Genomic DNA, 19,440 nt, shown 5'->3' on the forward strand with positions numbered 1-19,440 from the left:
TGTGTGTGTGTGTGTGTGTGTGTGTGTGTGTGTGTGTGTGTGTGTGCGTGCGTGCACAGAGAGCGGAAAAGGCCCAGAGGGAAGTGGACAGGCTAAAGGAGCAGTTAGCCACAGGGAACTGCCATCCAGCAGAGGGCACTAGCAGGGTAAGAATAATGTCCCTTGGGTGACTGTTATTTGATTTTTGGCCATATCCTGGCAGTGGTAACTAAGTAGATTTACTCAAGTGCTTTACTCAATATATCCTTTGTACATTTACTCTGCTACATTCTTGTAGATGTAGTTACTAGTTCCTTTTCAGAACTTCTAGGATACTAAGACTATCGTTGCTTTGTAGTTCACTTCCCAGAGATATTCTGTCAATTCAATATTTCCCTCAGCTTCAGTTTTTGAGGTTTTGTAGGTAGTGTACAATTTCTTATTAGTCAACTGAAAAGACAGATTTATTCTTAAACTGAGACTTTATTCCACAATGACCCCTTAAGGACCGATACAGACAATTCAATTCAGTTCAATTCTATTTATAGTATCAAATCAGAACAAGAGTTATCTCAAGACACTTTACAGATAGAGTAGGTCTGACCGCACTCTATAATTTACAAAGGCAATAACACATACAACACCATTAAAAAATGAATGAATACATTCTGAATAACATAGCCTTTACTGTATAATTTTAACAAACTAAACAAGATTTGTTCAATTTTTGATATCATAGTTTTGAATATGACAATACTTGCTCTTGCTCTAGCCAAAGGATCGTGTTTCTGTCTAAATCAAGACAAGAACAAACTCATATATAAATTTCAGCTGTCTTAAAACATGATGTTAATTTCTCTTCTTGGAAATGAATAAATTACGACTAACACCTAAATTTAGACAGGTGTGCAAATCACAAGATTACAAAACCAGTGACAGAGACCCGCCGAATGGCTTTTAATTGGTACAGACATGCTACCACCTTATTATCAGATACAGTCCCTATTAAACATTGAAATGCAGTATTAATGGTGAGCTGAAGTCAAATTGTTCTCACATTCTAACTATAAATTACATCAACGCAGTGTTGATGTAATTTCTAGTTTATAGGTTGTGGTTCACTGGCTGGCCTCTCACCTTCCCCCCCTCCCCTTACTCCTTCTATCACTTTCTTCCCCTCCCTCCCCCTCACACCCTCTGCCACGTCTCCCCTTTCTCGCCCTGTCAGGAGAAGAACGAGAAGGGCGAGGTGTTGCCCTTGCAGCTAGAGGCCGCCCTGCTGGCTAAAGACCGCGAAATCCTCCGTCTTCTGGAGAACATTCAGCGGCTGCAGTTCACGTTACAGGAATTTCAAGAGACCTCGGCCAATCAGATCCTAGAGCTGGAGCGCCAGCTTGCCTATAAAACAGAAACTATCGAGGTGAGTGGCATGCGCCACGCGAGAGGTGACAGAACTCGGCGAAGACCCCCTCAGGCCTCAGCGGCTCTGGTAACCAATAAGATTCCTACTATTAATAAATATAACATGCTGCTTCTCTTTTTCCATTTCAGAGATTAGAAGCTAAACTGCAATCCCAGATGGACTATGAAGAGATTAAAACTGAACTCAGGTGATCTTTTGAGTGTAAACTGAATGTCAAACATAACTCAAAGTCATACATAACAGTGCTGCACAATATACAGTATATACTGTATATTGTTCAGTATCAACTGGCGCAAGATACACATCGCGAATGTCTGCAATAGACACAAAACTGAAGAAAAAAATTAATTGAAAGAAAATATCAGCAGAAAACAGCACATTAAAATGTAACATTCTTTTTTTTTTAAGTGATGCCTTTTATGTTCAATATAATGTTCAATTGGTTTAATAAAAAAACGTTGGAAACAATTTTCTTTTTATTTGTTTTAAATTCAACACGTTTTAAATTCAATTTAAATAACGGTTTATTCACCACGAGTAATGTTGTTCTCTGGATATTCAACAACATTATCACATATCGCATATTTTCCTCATATCGTGCAGTCCAAATACATGACAGTGTGTCTTTAAGTTCACAAAAATTGACTTTTTTCTGCATGTTTTGTTTCTGTCTGTAGTATCCTCAAGGTAATGAAGCTGGCTTCAGCAAACGGCAGCTCGACCCAGGTACATATGCTCCTGCACCCTCTTATTGTACAGCAGCTTGAAACAGACTAGCTGTTCTCTCCTCAAAGTAGACCTTTGTTTTTGTCTTAATGTCCTCACGGTGTCTGGGAAGAAAAGCTACAGCAGTGGCATTGAAAGCTTCCCTGATCCTCATCCATTATAAGGATATCTACAGCCACTGCAATTGATTAATCGAAAGTTAACAGCTTTTGTGCATGTGTGTGTTTGTGTTTGCATAGGATTCTGCCAAGGCTGCAGAGGCTATTTTGCTGGATAAAGAGGCCTTTCTTCCATCTCACAAATACCTGGTGGATAAGGCCCGCATTTTGCAGAGCATTGGTAAAATATTTGTCTCTCACGTTTGATTTCTCTGTCTATAAAACCGAGTTTAAAGACAATTCCACAAGATTCTTAACGACAAGCAGCGAGTTTTGTCATCGCCTAAAAGCTCCCCATAATTCACTGATTGCTTGGTACTCATTTGTCAGACTCAATCAATTACTTAAATCTCTTTGCATAAACTGAGGCTGCATGATGTAGTCTAAGTTTGCAAGGTGCTAGAAAGCAAGTGAGTTAATTAATTAAATATCTGCTATCATCAACAATGACTTGATTACACTAGTACTTACTAGTATGTGTCATATATAAGTTAAATATATATGTGTCTTCTGTCTCCAGATGATGACCAGTCTGAGGATGTAGGTAGGGAGATTGGCAGGCCGCCCTGCTCCCTCTCGTCGTCCTCTCATGCGGATGGCCGGGCCTCCCCCAGCCCCGGTCCCCCCACCCTGGACGGCTCCTCCTCCAGCCACGATCAACCCCGGCCATTTTCTGAGTCACCGAGCTCTGGCGACAGACTGTCAGGAGACCACATCCTTCACAAGCAGCTTCTCTCCCCACACTTTAAAAAGGAGGGCCTCATGGCTTTTCCCACTGCCCTCTATGCAGCCAAAGTGGCCCTTATGTCAGCAACCCATGGGTCCGTGGGGGCGAGCAGCGTCGACGCTGGCTTGACCAGCGACCAGTCCGAAAGCGGCAGCTCGACTGCAGGAGACGAGGACCAACTGGACACGGCCGAGATCGCCTTCCAGGTGAAGGAGCAGCTGCTGAAGCATAACATTGGCCAGCGGGTGTTTGGCCACTATGTGCTGGGTCTCTCCCAGGGCTCGGTCAGTGAGATCCTGGCAAGACCCAAACCCTGGAGGAAGCTGACTGTGAAAGGCAAAGAACCTTTCATTAAGATGAAGCAGTTCCTCTCTGATGAACAGAACATCCTCGCACTAAGGACCATCCAGGTCCGCCAGAGAGGTGAGTGGAAAAGACAGCGGCATGACAGAAAATGTTAGAAAAATAGGCAGGTGCAAGTGGGAATGAACAATACACACCATTTTGTATTTGTAACCTGAGCAATCAAGACAGATTTCACAGAAGTCACCTCTTTAACCATGTGTTCTCGACCATTGGCTTGGTAGTGGAAATAAGTGTCAACAAAACTATGAATAGGTCAAAACCAACAGTGCATTTATCTCACTCACTAGAGCTGAGCGATTAATCGTTTTCAAATCGAAATTGAAAACGAGATGAGATTTGACATCATGCGATTAGCTAATCACGAAGACCGTGATTTAATCAGCTGTGCAATATTTAGTTGAATGTTTAGTGTAACATTTGGTTTAAAAACGTGTATTCCTCTTTGTATTATTACATTTACTGTTTTTTCATAAGATAAATGCTGGAAAAATCTCAAATATCACAGATTGTTCACAGAAAGGCCTTATTTTTCATTTTTTTTGTATAACTTTATCTAACATGATGGTAATTAATCTGTAGATGCTGCTGTTGAACTGAGGCAGATCAGAAACTTCAATTTACAAGAAAGTATTTTTTTTATTGGAATGGTTCATTTCCTTATTATAACTTTAGCTTTTGTGATAAATGTTCTGTGTTTGACTGTTCAATGTTCCATGCTTATTAAAAGAAAAACATTTATCGCTGGCAATTCATATCTACAGTATGTTCTCATCCTTGCATAAGAATAAAGAGCAGTTTTGATTGTGCCTAATGTTATAATGCTCCATGACATGTTTTATCTGTTACACAGTCAATGTTGAACTTTAGCTAAACTTTTAAGACAAAATCGCAAATGGAATCGTAATCGCAATATTTGGTAGAAAAATTGCAGTTAGATTTTTCCCCTAAATCTTTCAGCCCTATGGCTAACACAGTATTGTGTAGCCAAAACCTGATACATGTTATTTCTCTGTGTTTTCCAAAAACACATCAGTATGCCACACTGTTGCACTGGGTGACAGGTTCCTTCATTACCATCAACATACGGCTCTGTAATTTATTTTGAGTCAATCCCACATACCCCATCCTGCTACTGGAAATACTCACCAGAACAAGAAATATGCATTCATCTGCAGCTGAATATAGTCCCCAACAAATACACTATTTACTCTTGTTTGAGCAATGTTTGCTCAAAACTAAAGGGCCTGGCTGTAGGAAAATTACTCAGCCTTTTCTAAAAATGAAACTATATATTTTCTGCCCCCTCCCTTTTTTCAATGATTAGGTGTAGTAGGTTAAACTTTAACCAGCAAGTACTAGTGCATACACCAATTGTCAGTTAACTTTTACCCTCACCCTTGTTTTGACTTGAAAATATATGGTTTAGACAACATGGATAAACAGGAGTATCCATAGGTGACCAGAGCCACCAAAATAAGAACTAGGTTGTTAAAAAAATAAATGTTTTGAGAGTTTTCAAGGTGTTGACGAGAATATTAAGTTATGACATAGCAAGGAGTTTTTAGTGCAGATTTAATCATGCCATCTTGTTTTGGTGCCTTAGCTTCTGGACCGGTGTACGTTTAAACTCTCTAATCTACTTGGACCTCATCCTTGACTTCATTGCGGCTTCCTCTGCCATGTTTGTAGTGTTACTTTTAAACTTTGTTTTCTCCCCAGATTCACAGCTTTTGAAAGTTGAGCTTCCCGTATACTGCAACCTCAGACAGCACGCGCTCAAAGGCAGCCATTGATCTACCAGTCAAAAGCAAAGCCTTGGAACTGCTCTCTGATCAACCATCCCACTCACCCCCCTCCTCTCCCCTCTCTCTATCTCTTTCTGTTACCCTCTGTGGCAGGGAGCATCACTCCGCGCATCCGAACTCCTGAAACTGGGTCAGACGACGCCATTAGGAATATCCTGGAGCAGGCCAAGAAGGAGATCCAGTCCCAGAGGGGAGGTGAGGAATGGAGCTGCCAGTCATAAGCCATAGTTTAAAGCCATATTGATTAATTTTTTTCTTCTTCCATTGACAACAATGTTTACTGTTTTATTAGGATTTTGGCTCAGAATTGGATTGCATCTAAACAGGAAAGTTGATTTGAGAATGCATCAGTGTCAGGAGTGCGGGTCTTTTTTTGTTTAGGTGATGGCAAGTCGTCTCTGAACAGCTCATCAGGCAGAAGCAGTAACGGCGCAGGCAGCAGCTCTGACGAAACCATAAAGAACATCCTCGATCAGGCCAGGAGGGAGATGGAGGCCCAGCAGCACACCCTGATGGAGATGGACGTTTGTGGGAGGGCCCCGATGGTCAGCTCAGGAGGTCAGGTAGAGCGTCTGGGGCCCCCAGAACGCTCCAGGGGCCTACCTTTACCCATCTCCATCAAACAAGAGGAGGGAGGCTGCGTTACAGTATGCATGGCCAACTCTATCAGCAGCCCCCAGACGCCCCTCAGTGTCCTCTCCCCGGCTGCATTTGTCCAGAACATAATCCGCAAAGTCAAATCAGAGATCGGCGAAGTGGGCACTTACTTCGACCAGCACTGGTCTCAGGAGCGGGGGTCAATGGTGCTCAGCGGCGGAGGTAGCTCTCTGCCCTTCAATTCAGTCTCTCCCTCCTTGTCTTCCTCCTCCTCCGGGCCCTCGGCGTTACCCCGGCCCTGGCCCCGCCTGGAGAACGGCGAATATCTGCCCAACAGCGAGGAGGCCTCTGCTGCCGAGGACGAGCTGGGGCTGGGGCTGGGCCGGCCATTGGAGGTCAAAGTGGAGTCAGACACATCGGTAAGTGGAGAGTCTCCTGGCCCCGGCCCCGGAAGGCTTTCCTACTATCCAGCGTACATCCCCCGCGCCCTCAAGCCCACCGTGCCACCGCTGACTCCAGAGCAGTACGAGATGTACATGTACCGAGAGGTGGACACCATTGAGCTGACAAGGCAGGTGAAGGAGAAGCTGGCAAAGAACGGCATCTGTCAGAGGATCTTTGGAGAAAAGGTCAGATGTTGCTCTTTCTAATTAAAACAAAATGTATGCATGCTGCAATACAAGCAGCCTGCTAATGCCCTGCCGAATCTGTTCTTACTGCAATACGTTGATCATATGCATGAGAAAAATTCTGCTGCACCAAGATACAATAAAACAGTTTGGTTAGGGGTGTGCAAAAAAATCAATTTGTATTTGAATCGCGATTCAAGGTGGAGACTGGGGGTGTGGCCTTGACCAACTGCCACTTTGCTTGTTTGAAAGCCATGATGTCTCTCTCTCATGGGTGGGCCAAATTCTCTGGGCGGGCAAAGCAGAGAAAGGGGAGGTAACCCCTGGAATCTTGCCCCTTATGAAGTCAAATAGGGTAAGATTCCAGATCGGCCCATCTGAGCTTTCATTTTCTCAAAGGCAGAGCAGGATACCCTGGGCTCGGTTTACACCTATCACCATTTCTAGCCACTGGGGGACCATAGGTAGGCTGGTGGAACGCATATTAAAGTGAAAATTTCATGCCATGGGACCTCTAAATTATTGTCATAGGTAATAATAATTGTCTCTGCTTTAACACTAGATACAAAATGATATCAATACATCTACAATGATGTCAATAAAGAAATACATTTGTTTGAGGTTCAAAGAAGAACACAACTCAAATTTTAAACTCCATTTCTCTTAAATGGTAATCCCTTAATATGTCATAATATGTACCATGATCAAGGTTTCCCAAACCAGAGAAGCTCCACAAACAGTGATGGGAACTATATATTACTATATTACATATTTATTACACTGAATATTTTCAGATCTCCAGACTACATATAATATTGACTATGGTTACACAAAACACAAAACACAAAAAACGAAGGAAAAAAAATAATGCAGCAATGAGATCATTCATGTGAAAAAGTAATTTGCCCCTTTAAATGTAATAATAGGCCGCACCACTTTAGCAGCAATAACCGCAGCCCGACACGTATTATAATATGATCTCAGTATTTCACTTCCATGCTGTGGAAGTATTTCAAACTTGTCTTTATGCAGAAAGAGACTTTTGAGGTGCTTCGGTCCTGCTGCTGCATCCTTGTTGAGTTCACGTCCGGACGTTGTGAAGAGCACTCAAACCCTTGTATTTTAGTTTTTTCAACATGCCAGGGGTGTTTTTTGTGATATGGATCATTGTCTTGTGGCATTAGAGTTTGGCACTGAGCAGAGTTCATGCTTCCCTCAATAATAACAAGACCAATAATATCACATGTGACAGTATGATGATCATAATACAGTTGCTTCATGTATCACAGCCCTGTGAGAAGCTGTTAGAAGTTGGAAATTCTGTTTTTTCTTTATACTAGGTTTGCACGATATGGACATTGAAAATTTGATATAGCGATTTCGATATTGTAAAACTACAAAAGTGACAGGAAAAGCATCAAAATGGATTCATAACAAATTTAGTGTTCAAGTTTAGTGTTGTAAACAAGGTTTATTTCAACAGACTGTCATATTGGACAACATAAATAAATAACGACCATGTCTACAGAACTGGACATGTTTTACTGCTTGGACAGTATAAAATAAATAAATATAGAGAACAGGACAACTTTTCTTTCTCTTCTCTGATTGGTTCCATTTTGTTGTCTCTATCTCTTTCTTCCCTTACACGTCACTCTGTTGAAATATGCACACACGGGGTACGCTCCATTGGGTTTGTCACGTAGTGGACCCGTGTGCTGACGTGCACTAGCATGTGAAAGTGGCCTGGTAACTGGCCAATGAGGGCTCTTGTGGACGCAGCGCTCCACAAAATACACAAAATATTGCATACGTATTGCGACACTTTAGATATACTGCAATAACGATATTGAGTCGATATGTCTTGCACCCAGGTATACCAGGACCTGCGTTGTCTAAAAAGTCACTGAGTCTTTAAGGCCAACTATCCTAAAAGCCTTTGGGGTCTTTTTTGCAAATGTGAGAGAACAATGTTTGCTACAACTTTGCCACACTCCCTTAAATCCTGTTTTTCCCCATATCTCTCTTATTGTGGGGCCACCAACTGTCCTTATAGCTGAGAGGCCTGCATTTCTTTGGATGTTCTCTCTTGTGACTTATTTTGTGGTGATTGGTTGACTCTGATGGTAAGGTTCAGTAATTCATTTCAGTATTCAGCCGTCTTTCTGCGTTCAATCATCTGGATCTAGTTATAAGCCAAATGTAAGTGATTTAGTAACAAATGCCAAATTTTCCAATGAGAGACATCAGTGTAGGACAAGTTTGTTCACTAAATCCTAATTTTAAAATGTGTTTTCCTTTAGTCAAATGTTACATGCTATCAAAAACCATTGAAACCATTCACTGTGACAAATATGCACCAACAGAGGGAATTCACAACGCTGTATTTTGAATGCCTTTTTCCTTAAATGAGCTACTTTTTGTTGTATATAGGCATCAGTTTTGTTAGGGTGGTGATGGCACAGTGGATATGTCATATGCCTTTGGTGTGGGAGACCGGAATTTGAATCCCACGGCGATGCCCACTGTGTCCCTGAGCAAGACACTTAACCCCTAGTTGCTCTTCTGACATATTATAAGTCGCTTTGGATAAAAGTGTCAGCTAAATGACATGAAATCTAATGTAATGTTAGATCAGCTCCAAAAAATATGGCTACTATCCCTCTGGGTGTTTTCCTGGCTCCTTTTTTATTTATCACAATTTATCCTCTCGGGAGTAGATACCCCATTTAGGTTTCATGGTGCAGATTTTAATATTAAGGGTTCAATTCTTGATTCTCCAGCTTGGGCCTTTGCGTGAGAGGTATTAATATCTGTAAAGGCTTGACTGTTGATTTGACTTCAGTAAAGGTTTCTTAAACTGAGTTCCACATAGGGTGAAGGTGAATTTTTATACAAACTAATTGTTTCTGGCACATTCGGGAGTCTGTTGAAATTTTATTTATAATTGAAAAGGCAAAAAAAGAAAAATATATTACTTAAATAAAATAAAGTTGGTTGAAGTTGGACCACACATGTTTTCTTTATGAATAAATTCATGCTCATGCAAACACAAAATGTGGCTGTTGAAAACTTTCAGCACTCCGCTCCAGCCCCGGTCTTTTTTTCATCTCCATGAAATGTGCTGCCACTGTAAGTTACATCTGTATTTGAACAGACTCAACTGAAACATGTATGGTGTATTGCTTCCCTCTAGTGGTTGTTTGCTGAAAATGAATCACTGACGCCACATGCCCAAGTGCAAACAGATTCATTTTTGGAATAATAATTGGGAAATCACTCATCCTTAATAAATTTTCTGTTAGCATTGTTACAAAAAGCAGGCGTAGGTAAAATATATTTATTGCATGGCACAGGTGCTGGGACTTTCTCAGGGGAGCGTAAGCGACATGCTGTCTCGGCCCAAACCCTGGAGCAAGCTGACCCAGAAAGGCAGGGAGCCCTTCATCCGCATGCAGCTATGGCTACTGGACCAGCTAGGCCAGAGCCTCAGCCAGCCCCCGAACCACAGCCACACTCTGGGTGAGACTGCAGTACACACACACACACACACACACACACACACACACACACACACACACACACACACACACACACAATCACACACACACACAGTGCGTCTCACTATCTTTGTGGGGACCCATCAGTGACATAATGCTTTCCCTAGCCCCTAACCTTAACCATTACAACTAAATGGCGAACCTTAAAAAAATAATAATCCCTCAAATAAGTCCTTTTAAAGTTGTGGGGTCAAGCATTTTGGCACCACAAAGCTGTCGGGACCCCACATTTATCCTGTATTCTCAGTTTTTGAACCCCACGAATGTAGTTAAACAAGAACACACACAAATGTAACTGAACGATGGATCAAAGTAATCGAAACACGATGGCGTTGATGGAGGCGCTTGCAAAATGTAGTGCCTCTATACTCTAATTTGGTGTTTTTTTCTCTGCTCTATGATCACATTCTCTTCATAATTCACTTTCAATTTCGATACTGTGCTTACAACAACAATAAAGTCACTTCAGAGAATCACACTTCAGATGTTTTAATATAAAAAATTACATAAAGTACAGTTGCTGCAGTACTTTACTCTACATACACTGGGACATATGCAATGGCTACATCTAGGCTATAGATTTACTGTTTTTTGTGATGCCTCCAACCTCCAGATAAAAGCCCTGTGACGGCCCAGTCCTCGCCCTCCCCGCCTCCTAGCCCAGCGGAGAGCCACCCAAGTCCACTGGTTGAGCCTGTCAGCCACTCCCTGGAGAGCAGCAAGGAGAACCAGCAGCCTGAGAGCCTGGGCCTGGGGTTGCCCCCCCACCCAGCGGGAGGGAAATCCACTCCCAGCCTCATGGCCCTGCATCAGCCCACAAACCCACTGGGTATCCAGGAGCTGGTGGCCATGTCGTCGGAGCTAGACACTTACGCCATCACCAAGAAGGTCAAGGAGGTGCTAACTGACAACAACCTAGGTGGGTCTAACTTCACACTGTGGGGTGGCTCTTAGGAATGCAGTCCTACATACTGTGTATGTTTGTTTCCCACAGGCCAGCGTCTTTTCGGGGAGACCATCCTGGGCCTGACTCAAGGCTCGGTGTCTGACCTGCTCTCCAGGCCCAAACCGTGGCACAAACTCAGCCTGAAAGGCAGGGAGCCGTTTGTCCGCATGCAGCTGTGGCTCAATGATCCTCACAATGTAGACAAGCTGAGGGCCATGAAGAAGATGGAAAAGAAAGGTGGGGATCCAGAGTGTATGCTATAATATCTTTCAGTACATGTTTGAGAGGGTGTTGGTGTCTTGGTGTTAAGTTAACATGCACATATGAACGTGTCGGATGGCTTTCTCTATCAACACGGACTGGCATAACTTCATCTACAAGGCTATTTTAGGTCTACTTCTATTCTACCTTCTGACCTACAGTATGTCAGTGTAAATATCAGGACTTATAATCTTTGTTCCCAGGATCTTTTCCTTCTGTCTGTTCCAAAGGTTAGAACTGAGCTGGGGGGGAAAAGGCGTTTAACTTTGCTGCTCCCTCTACATGGAACAAGTTTTAGAAATCCATTAAACTTAATGAGCGGGTCCATTGGTTGCTTTTAAGAGGATGTTGATTGACTTGGAGGCAGCCACATCTGGCTGTAGCTGATTTGCCTGATGTGTTTAGGATTGTGGTTGACTTTGAGGGATTTGCTGTTTCAGTTGTCTTATGTTTGTAGTGTTTTTGTGTTTTTGTGTGGTTGTATGGTGGCCTGTCTTGGCTAGGACACAAAAGAGATTTTTAATCTCAATAAGTATCTTACTGGTAAATAAAGGTAAATAAAATAAAATGTAATCCTCTTACACTGGATATCACTGTCTTCCCTCCAGCCTATCTGAAAAGGCGGTACGGGCTGCTGAGCACCGGCTCAGACAGTGACTCGCCTAGCACTCGTTCTGAGTGTGTGAGTCCGGCCTTGGCCTCGCTGGACCTGTGCCCCTACAACCAGGTGAAGAAGCCTCGGGTGGTGCTGGGAGCTGAAGAGAAAGAATCTCTGAGGAAGGCCTACCTCCTGGAGCCCTACCCCTCTCAGAACACCATTGAGATACTGGCCTCCCAGCTCAAACTCAAAACCAACACTGTCATCAACTGGTTCCACAACTACAGGCCAGTCCAATGACCATTGTGATGTTTGCTACTAGCTGTTTCTCTTGTTTTCATCACTTCTGTACATATATTTTAATCTGCAACTAGATACCTGAAATGTAAATTGGTGAAAGTTAACTTTAATATCCTGACCCTTGAGCCTTCATCTGACTGTCTAACAGCAGTGTTTGTGTGCAGGTCCCGGATGCGACGGGAGGTGCTGATGGAGGGTCTGCCAGACAATGACACAGATGCTGAGCACCACAGCTACTCCCCCTCAGTGACGCGGAGCCCCCACTCTGATGGAGAGGAGAGGAGGCTGCAGCAGCCCTCAGGATTCATCCACTCCAGCCTTCCTCTCAGCGCCAACACCGCACTGCCTCATGTCAAACAGGAGGCAATGGACAGGGAAGACGAGGGGGAGGAAGGAAGGGATGGCTCCATGAAACAGTCGAGGGTTCAGTGTTTCTCCACAGCCGTACAGTTCCCGCAGTTGAAAAGCGAGCATGAGGATTCCATCGCTAGCTGCCGCGAGCCCCACTTGGCTGGCCAGAGCCTGAGGCAGGAAGAGGGGTTGAGCAGCCAGGCTCAGGGGCTCTACCCTGGCCCAGTTGCCATAGACGGTCCGCAGAGAACCAACCAGTCCAGGCACGAGGGGGAAGAATCCGGAAAGTCACCTGTTGACCCTGTCAGCTTCAAGGCTTCATCAGAGCCCTGCCGCAGCAGCTTGGAGGTCTCCCTCAACTCCCCCTCTGCTGCATCCTCACCCGGCCTCATGATGTCAGTCTCCCCTGTCCCCTCCTCCTCTGCTCCCATTTCGCCCTCGCTGCCCAATCCGCCCTCAACAAGCACCAGTCACAGCCTGGATCCTAACCAGCTCCCTCCTTTCCAAAGCCCCAAACTCAACAGAAGCTCTCAGAGACGCAATGAGAAAATGGCCAACCTCAATAACATCATCCACAGGTTAGAAAGAGCAGCCAATCGAGAGGAAACACTCGAATGGGAGTTTTAACTCCCCCTTTTACTTGCATCTAGTCCTGATGACCCTCATGGTACACAGGAGAGTCTCAAATAGAAGCTTCCTAAAAACTTGGAACGGAGCGTAGCTCCTGAAGGCCTGTCCTCTCAGACTGATAACTCATAAGAAATGGGAACGCAGAGCTAAACATATAGCTGAATTCCCTACAGGAACTTAAAGAGTTGAAAACAATTTATAATTGTGTATTTGTTTTTGTTTTGTTTTTGATAATGCATACTACTTTGAAATATATGTGACAGCACTAGCTGTTGTTTTACCTATTGGACTTGACATGAAGACTTTTGCAGCTATGGTGTCATAAAATGTACACTGAAGTTCTGTAGATTGCCACTGGGTGAGATTAAAAAAAAGACCCCTGTCTTAAGCCATTAAAAGCACTATAACTATTTGAAAAGAGACATTGACCAAATTTGCTACTTTTTGAATAGCAATTTTTCAGATTTTGTCTGTAAGACTGGACAGTTTAAGTCAAGTAACATGAAATCCTATTACTGACTGAGGGATAGTCCTTTAAGACTCTAAATACTCAACATCTTGTATGTACTTAGTTTCTTGGTGATATGTTTTGAAATATTTGTAACTCACACGTATAAAATGTGGTTGTACATGTTGTAGAATTGTCTGCAATAGCCTTCTCTAAACCTGATGTAGCATGGTACTCACCTGCCCCTGTTATCCTCTGTAGTTAGTCACCTGTGATTATACTTGAGCGAAAACAAGAGAAAAAAAAAGTTGAAAACCCTGCAAAAAATAACAAAAAAGGAAACGTTGAATCTAATGAGTACAGTACTGTTAGTGTTTTCTTTTCCTCTTTTCTTTGCATAATCCTCGAGGTTTACAGTTTAGGGCCCTTGTGCTTTTTGGTAGTAAGTGAAACATTCACTACACATGAGCACAGTTTACATGATTTCTTTCAGACTTACCTCTCTGACCCTCCAAGGCACTGGTTCTCAGACTGTAACAGGCCAAGACACAAGACACCTGTTTTACCTCAGATTATGTTGATGCACATCCTGCTAGGAACATGCATTTTATTCTTATACGTAAACATGACCCACACTTATTTGAATCAATGGAGGGAAAGTACTCTGTATCATGCCTCAGATGTGCCGGGAATCCAACATGAAGCAAGGGGCGAATTTAAATGTCTGAATGAAAATCTCTTTTCATAGAATATGCTGCTCTTTGAAGAGATAGGGAGCTTGTACTTCTGTTATGTGTTTGTATTATGATCTCATAATAGCTTATTGTAGCTAGAATATACATACTTGATCAAACACCTCAACCTCTAAGCACCGAGATGTTTGGCTGGGCAGTTTGAGTTGAAAAAGTTGCTGTGAGCAACACTACAGTGCAGTGGATTGAACTCCCTTTGGGGCTAAAGCTCAGAGTATTTGAGAGCATGATACAGTACGACCTCTCATCAACATGAAAACATCCAATCTGTAAGTACACTATATTCAAGGACACAAAAGCTTACAGGTATCCCCTCATATTATCTTTGACCACTTGTGTATTGTGTCTGTGGAGGTTTCTTTGTCATGCTTGCAATATGTTCTTTATGTATTTTGCCTCTATTTTATACTCAGAACAGTTAACTAGATATTCAATACCTCGTGTATGAACTACTTACAGCACTTAGATTTTGATAATTGTGAGGACTCAAGAAAATGTCAAATATCAACATTATCCTAAATTAGTGTCCACAAGTCTTTGCCTTTGCTGTATCGTTGAAGTTGGTAGTAAACACTTGCACATGTCTACATAGTTCAGAGGACTTGGATTGTATTATGTAGAGATATATATTACACAATTACAAAAGAAGTCTTACATTCTTGGAACAAAATGTGCTGATTATATTGAAATAGAGTGTACAGATTTAATAAACCAAACCCATTCAAGCCAGTACTGGTCTGGCAAGCTTGCCCACGTTTTAGACCTTCTCTCAGGGTAGTCTTGCTTTTTAAAGCTTTACTGAAACAGTTGCTCTCATCAGTGGTGGTGACTATGATAGACATTATGTGGTGTAGAGAATGACGTTAAATATTAAATGGATTTGTGGAAGTTGTGTATATACGGGAAATGCAACTTTCACAGAAAGTGGTGGTTTGTTGGGGAGCTGTTGCTGTTTTGTAATTCATTACACGGATGTGTCTGAGGATAGTGTAGATGGAAACTACCAGGATGAGGCTAATGGGTTGAATTTTTCAGATCAGTAGACCTTGCTCTCTAAAATACTGTTTTGTTTTTCTCTTGGAGCCACAGAAGATTTTTCTCTGGTTTTCGAACCACCATTTTTTGTGCATAATATACTGTATGATTAGAAGTGGCATTTCTAATGTGGAAATTTCATTGTCTTTCATGGTAACATGGACATATGACTGAAAAAGAAATGTATTTACACACATTATCTCTTCATGTAAAGCTCATCTCATTGTTTTGCATGCAAATCCATTCTGCTCTCATTACAAGGGTTAGGACTGTGTTTTGTGTTGTTCTTTCACAGGGACATTAAATCAGCACTTAAAGTCTTTTTACATTAGTGAAGTCCATGCATGGTGCAGCTGATACATTTGGCTCTCACAAAGTCATCATGAATCCAGTCAAATTGGAACTCAATAACGTACTTCCAGGTAAATATTTTAAATCAAGATTATGTTGTGCCATATCATATGCCTAGTGCATTATTCTCACAGGACTAATGCCTCGTGGTAAAGTGTGATTTTAGAGGGGTGTAGGGCTTTTTGTAAACCAGTTCAGAAAAAAAGCAAAGCTTTTTATAACAAGGGCCCTACACATTAGATGGTTTTATTTTGGAAATTGACATTAGTCATTAAAGAATGAGGCAATTGGTCAGCAAATCATTTGAATGATTGTATTCAGAGTTGTTAATATAGAAACAATATTTACAACTCTGACACTGAAGGTTTGTCACAAAGATTTTTTTTTTTTTTTTAATTGAAAGTCAGCTGTGAGCCAATAAAGAGAAGTGTCCTGCAGACTTAAATAACTGTCTAACGCCTCACATGTCAGGCTACTAGATGTAAAAGAATGGACAAAGGTATGCCAAGCCTCTTGGAATTGATTTTGCATATGTAAGCCATCATTCAATACATAATTGTTTAAGATTCTGCTGTGTTGTGTTGTTATTTCTTGATAGTGAGCAGCGACCACCCACATTACAGATTAATGCTCACAAATGAATGCAAACAAATACTTGAAAACACTATAAACTGACTGTAATGTGTATTGTATGAATCTAAAACATGTTATATCCTTAACTATATGGAGCAGTTAATCATTTCCACTTTGTTTGCTTCGTTAGCAGTCACTCGTTTATCCAAACACGTCCTCACTCTGATGGAATTCAGTGTTATTCATCATGTCCATTATTCAGTTGCCCAGTGTTTACATGATCGTACCGCATGGTGCGTCTGAGCCCCTCCTCCGCCCACAGCGTCCCTCTGACGCGATGACATCACACACACGTAGGTTGTTGGGCTAGCTAGAGAATCCGCGGCGATGGCGACGACGGCTCGGTGCTGGAAAGGGACGCAGTGAAGCTGGCCTCGGCTCGGATATGACTAATGCCTATTTGATCGAGGTTTATTTGCTGCTTAGTAATTGCACGGGCTTCGGATGAATCGTTGGTTTCTAACTTCTCATCACTACTTTCTCTGGTGAGTGCGCCGGTTGTGGTCGTTCCTCGGTGTGTTTTGACAGAGGCCTCCGTTTTGGGTTCCGCCCTCCATCTCATAACAACAAAAACAGTTGCAGTGAGCTGTGCTAGCTTAACCAGCTAATGCTAGCTGCCCAACTTACTGGCTTGTCAATGCCACAGCTACTAATGGCAAACACCGAGTACTATGATATTGCAACACAACAACGCACTGTTTGTAAGTAGCTAAAGTTAAATGTTATAGTTTCCTTGCAATCCAAATATCCACTTTGGACTAACGTTAAGCGTTAGCTAGCCAGCAGTACTTAAACTATTTACGTTAGCTAGCTGCAGAAAATCTATTAGCTTAATGCTAACCTTACTACAAGCAAAGTATGTGGAGCAATAATGTTGCCGTTTGCTAGCTAACGTTAGCAAGCTAGCTAGCTAGTTACTTTTGTCTGTTATCTGACGGACTGGTTTGCATGATTTAATTGGCCTGGCAATAAATGGTTTCTCCATAGTTGGTAACGTTATGTTACAGAGCACTTGGCTTGCTAGCACTCATTTAGCTTGACGAAGATTCAAAAGGGTTACGGTTATTTCCGCACCAAACTTGAAAACGTTAACGTGTTAGCTAGCGTTAGTTAGCTAACGTTTTAATTGTAAGTGTTAATATTAACGTTAATACACAAAGTTAACGTTAGCCAACGTTACTGCCGTTGTTATATACATTTTCGCCACCTGACCTTCAATGTAGTAAAGTTAGTCAATGCAATTTGTTTATTTTTAAAACTTTATAATATTAGTTAGGATATTGAGTCTATTTGCTTGATTATGTTGCAGCCTGTGATGCATTGTGGCCTGTCACGGGATATGAGTAACGTCAAGGCTCTAAGGGGCTTAGCCTTCCCTGTGTGACTCTGAACTCAGAACAAGACTGAGCGTGGCCACGGGTCATGAGCCTGCTGCGGTAAACAGAGCCGTGTGTGTGTGGCAGATATGCTTTATCAGCTAGCACAGTGGCCCTCCCCTGGCTGCTTCATACCACTCTTTAAAGACCAGGCAGATAGTAGTGGAGGTCCTCGTTGGTGCAATGGGGTTTTGGTCTTGTTTCTGCCCGGAGAAGGTGTGCCGAGGTCCTGTGCTTCTCATTCACTGACCTCCTCAGATCAAATTTCAGTCTATGCAAGAGTAGCTGCCCTCCACAACCGTTTGTTGTAGCCTGTATGCTTAAATTTCCCTCACATGTTGCCTGTTTGAAAAAGAGATGTTAGGCGATATCATTTTAACTACAATCTCTGTAAATTAGTTTGATATTACAATACAAAGCTGGGATTCTTGGTGAATTTTTCAGCTATTTTAACTACACTGGGCAGGAAATCAACACCTGCCACCAGCTAAGGGGTGTGAAGTGTTTGGCTATGCCAGGTATGTGCGTTTGACCAGTCATCTGGGCAGGTAACTAACCACTGTTGGATGGTTAAACCTCAAATAATTATTATTTTACACTAATACATCTGCCATGCCTTCCATTAGCTTGTATTAACCTCAATATGTGGCTACTAAGGTTTAAAATTGATATTATGAAAAGAGTGTCCTTGTTTATTTCTGAAGGTGAACATTACATTGCCAGTTCATGTGACTAAACCATGCCTGTATACTGGCTAGACTTTAGATGTAGCGCTTCAAGATCCAACTGTCTTTTTTTCCATTCCACAACTGAGTTTAAGTGGTATCTCTGAGCTCACATGCAAACCAATATGACCAACAGTACAGCTGCATTTGCAAGGGAATCAAAAGAACTTCTGTAACTTGAATGTTTCAGTGAAAAAGTCTACTCTTTATAAGGAAAATAATTAGCCTTCATTTCCACAGATTTCCATGTCTTACTTGTAAGGGTTTCCAAACTGCATCATCAGGACTGCTCATTGTCCGATACAGATTACGGTAAGTCTAAAAGATATATCCCTTCGCATTACAGTTTTTATTTGACATTTTCAGCCATCTGCTGTTTCTTTAAATCTAGCCACCAGTTCTTTTGTACGTGCTTACTACATTTGCTGTAATCTCTTTTAAACAGATATCAGCATTAATGAATGTGGAATTTGTAGGCAACAGGACAAGATTTTGGTACTGGAAGCATTTGTAGTCTGGGTAGAATGACCAGTCAAGTTTGAGTGGGCTTTGGTTGCATGCAGGTAAACTGTCCGCATGGGGAGAAAAAGAGGCAGAACGCATTGGTTGAAAGGCCTTAATGAAACTCACTGGCTATTTTCTGATGGCGACTTAGCTTTTAAAAATGTATCTGTGTTCATATTTGCATATGTGATTAGCCAAAATGTTTAAAAACATTAAACACTAAAAACATTGGAGGCCTAAATCCTGCCATTGCAAGTCTTCCCTTGTTGAATTAAATTGCTGTTGAACGGTTTAAATATTAGTGTTCAACTAGGGGTTTACCATCTCCTGGTCAATCTTGGCCTGAAATAGTGCTGCACAATTAATACAATTTTAATCACAATCACAATTTTGGCTTCCCACGATCACATTTGCATAATCAATATTTTAAATGCGTCATTCCGTTCATAGAACGCTCTTGTTTTTTTTGCAAAGCCAATCTACCGCTCCATAAACCACAGTCTGATCATGTGTCCGTCAGAGTTGTTCCCTCCACCGCACAGCTTAGTTTCTAGATGTAG

At 42.1% G+C, this 19,440-nt stretch overlaps 2 protein-coding genes across 9 annotated transcripts in view; both read left to right on the forward strand.

Moving 5' to 3' along the window:
• Positions 1-15,847, forward strand: part of LOC116686665 (homeobox protein cut-like 2) — a 102,165-nt gene extending 86,318 nt beyond the window's left edge. For all 4 annotated transcript variants that reach the window (XM_032511687.1, XM_032511689.1, XM_032511688.1 and 1 more), the window contains 13 exons: positions 60-146; positions 1,208-1,399; positions 1,531-1,589; positions 2,080-2,128; positions 2,368-2,467; positions 2,807-3,436; positions 5,278-5,379; positions 5,566-6,410; positions 9,767-9,932; positions 10,584-10,889; positions 10,965-11,153; positions 11,786-12,062; positions 12,240-15,847. In XM_032511687.1, coding sequence (XP_032367578.1) covers positions 60-146; positions 1,208-1,399; positions 1,531-1,589; positions 2,080-2,128; positions 2,368-2,467; positions 2,807-3,436; positions 5,278-5,379; positions 5,566-6,410; positions 9,767-9,932; positions 10,584-10,889; positions 10,965-11,153; positions 11,786-12,062; positions 12,240-13,053 — 3,816 coding nt within the window. In that variant the 3' untranslated portion in view covers positions 13,054-15,847. The remainder of the gene's footprint in view (positions 1-59; positions 147-1,207; positions 1,400-1,530; positions 1,590-2,079; positions 2,129-2,367; positions 2,468-2,806; positions 3,437-5,277; positions 5,380-5,565; positions 6,411-9,766; positions 9,933-10,583; positions 10,890-10,964; positions 11,154-11,785; positions 12,063-12,239) is intronic.
• Positions 15,848-16,565: 718 nt separating this feature from the next.
• LOC116686669 (myotubularin-related protein 3) overlaps positions 16,566-19,440 on the forward strand; it is a 34,970-nt gene continuing 32,095 nt past the window's right edge. For all 5 annotated transcript variants that reach the window (XM_032511702.1, XM_032511704.1, XM_032511703.1 and 2 more), the window contains exons 1-2: positions 16,566-16,760; positions 18,617-18,688. The gene's annotated coding sequence lies outside the window, so the exon portion shown is untranslated. The remainder of the gene's footprint in view (positions 16,761-18,616; positions 18,689-19,440) is intronic.

Source organism: Etheostoma spectabile, unplaced genomic scaffold, assembly GCF_008692095.1.
Source record: "Etheostoma spectabile isolate EspeVRDwgs_2016 unplaced genomic scaffold, UIUC_Espe_1.0 scaffold433, whole genome shotgun sequence".
NCBI lineage: Eukaryota > Metazoa > Chordata > Actinopteri > Perciformes > Percidae > Etheostoma > Etheostoma spectabile.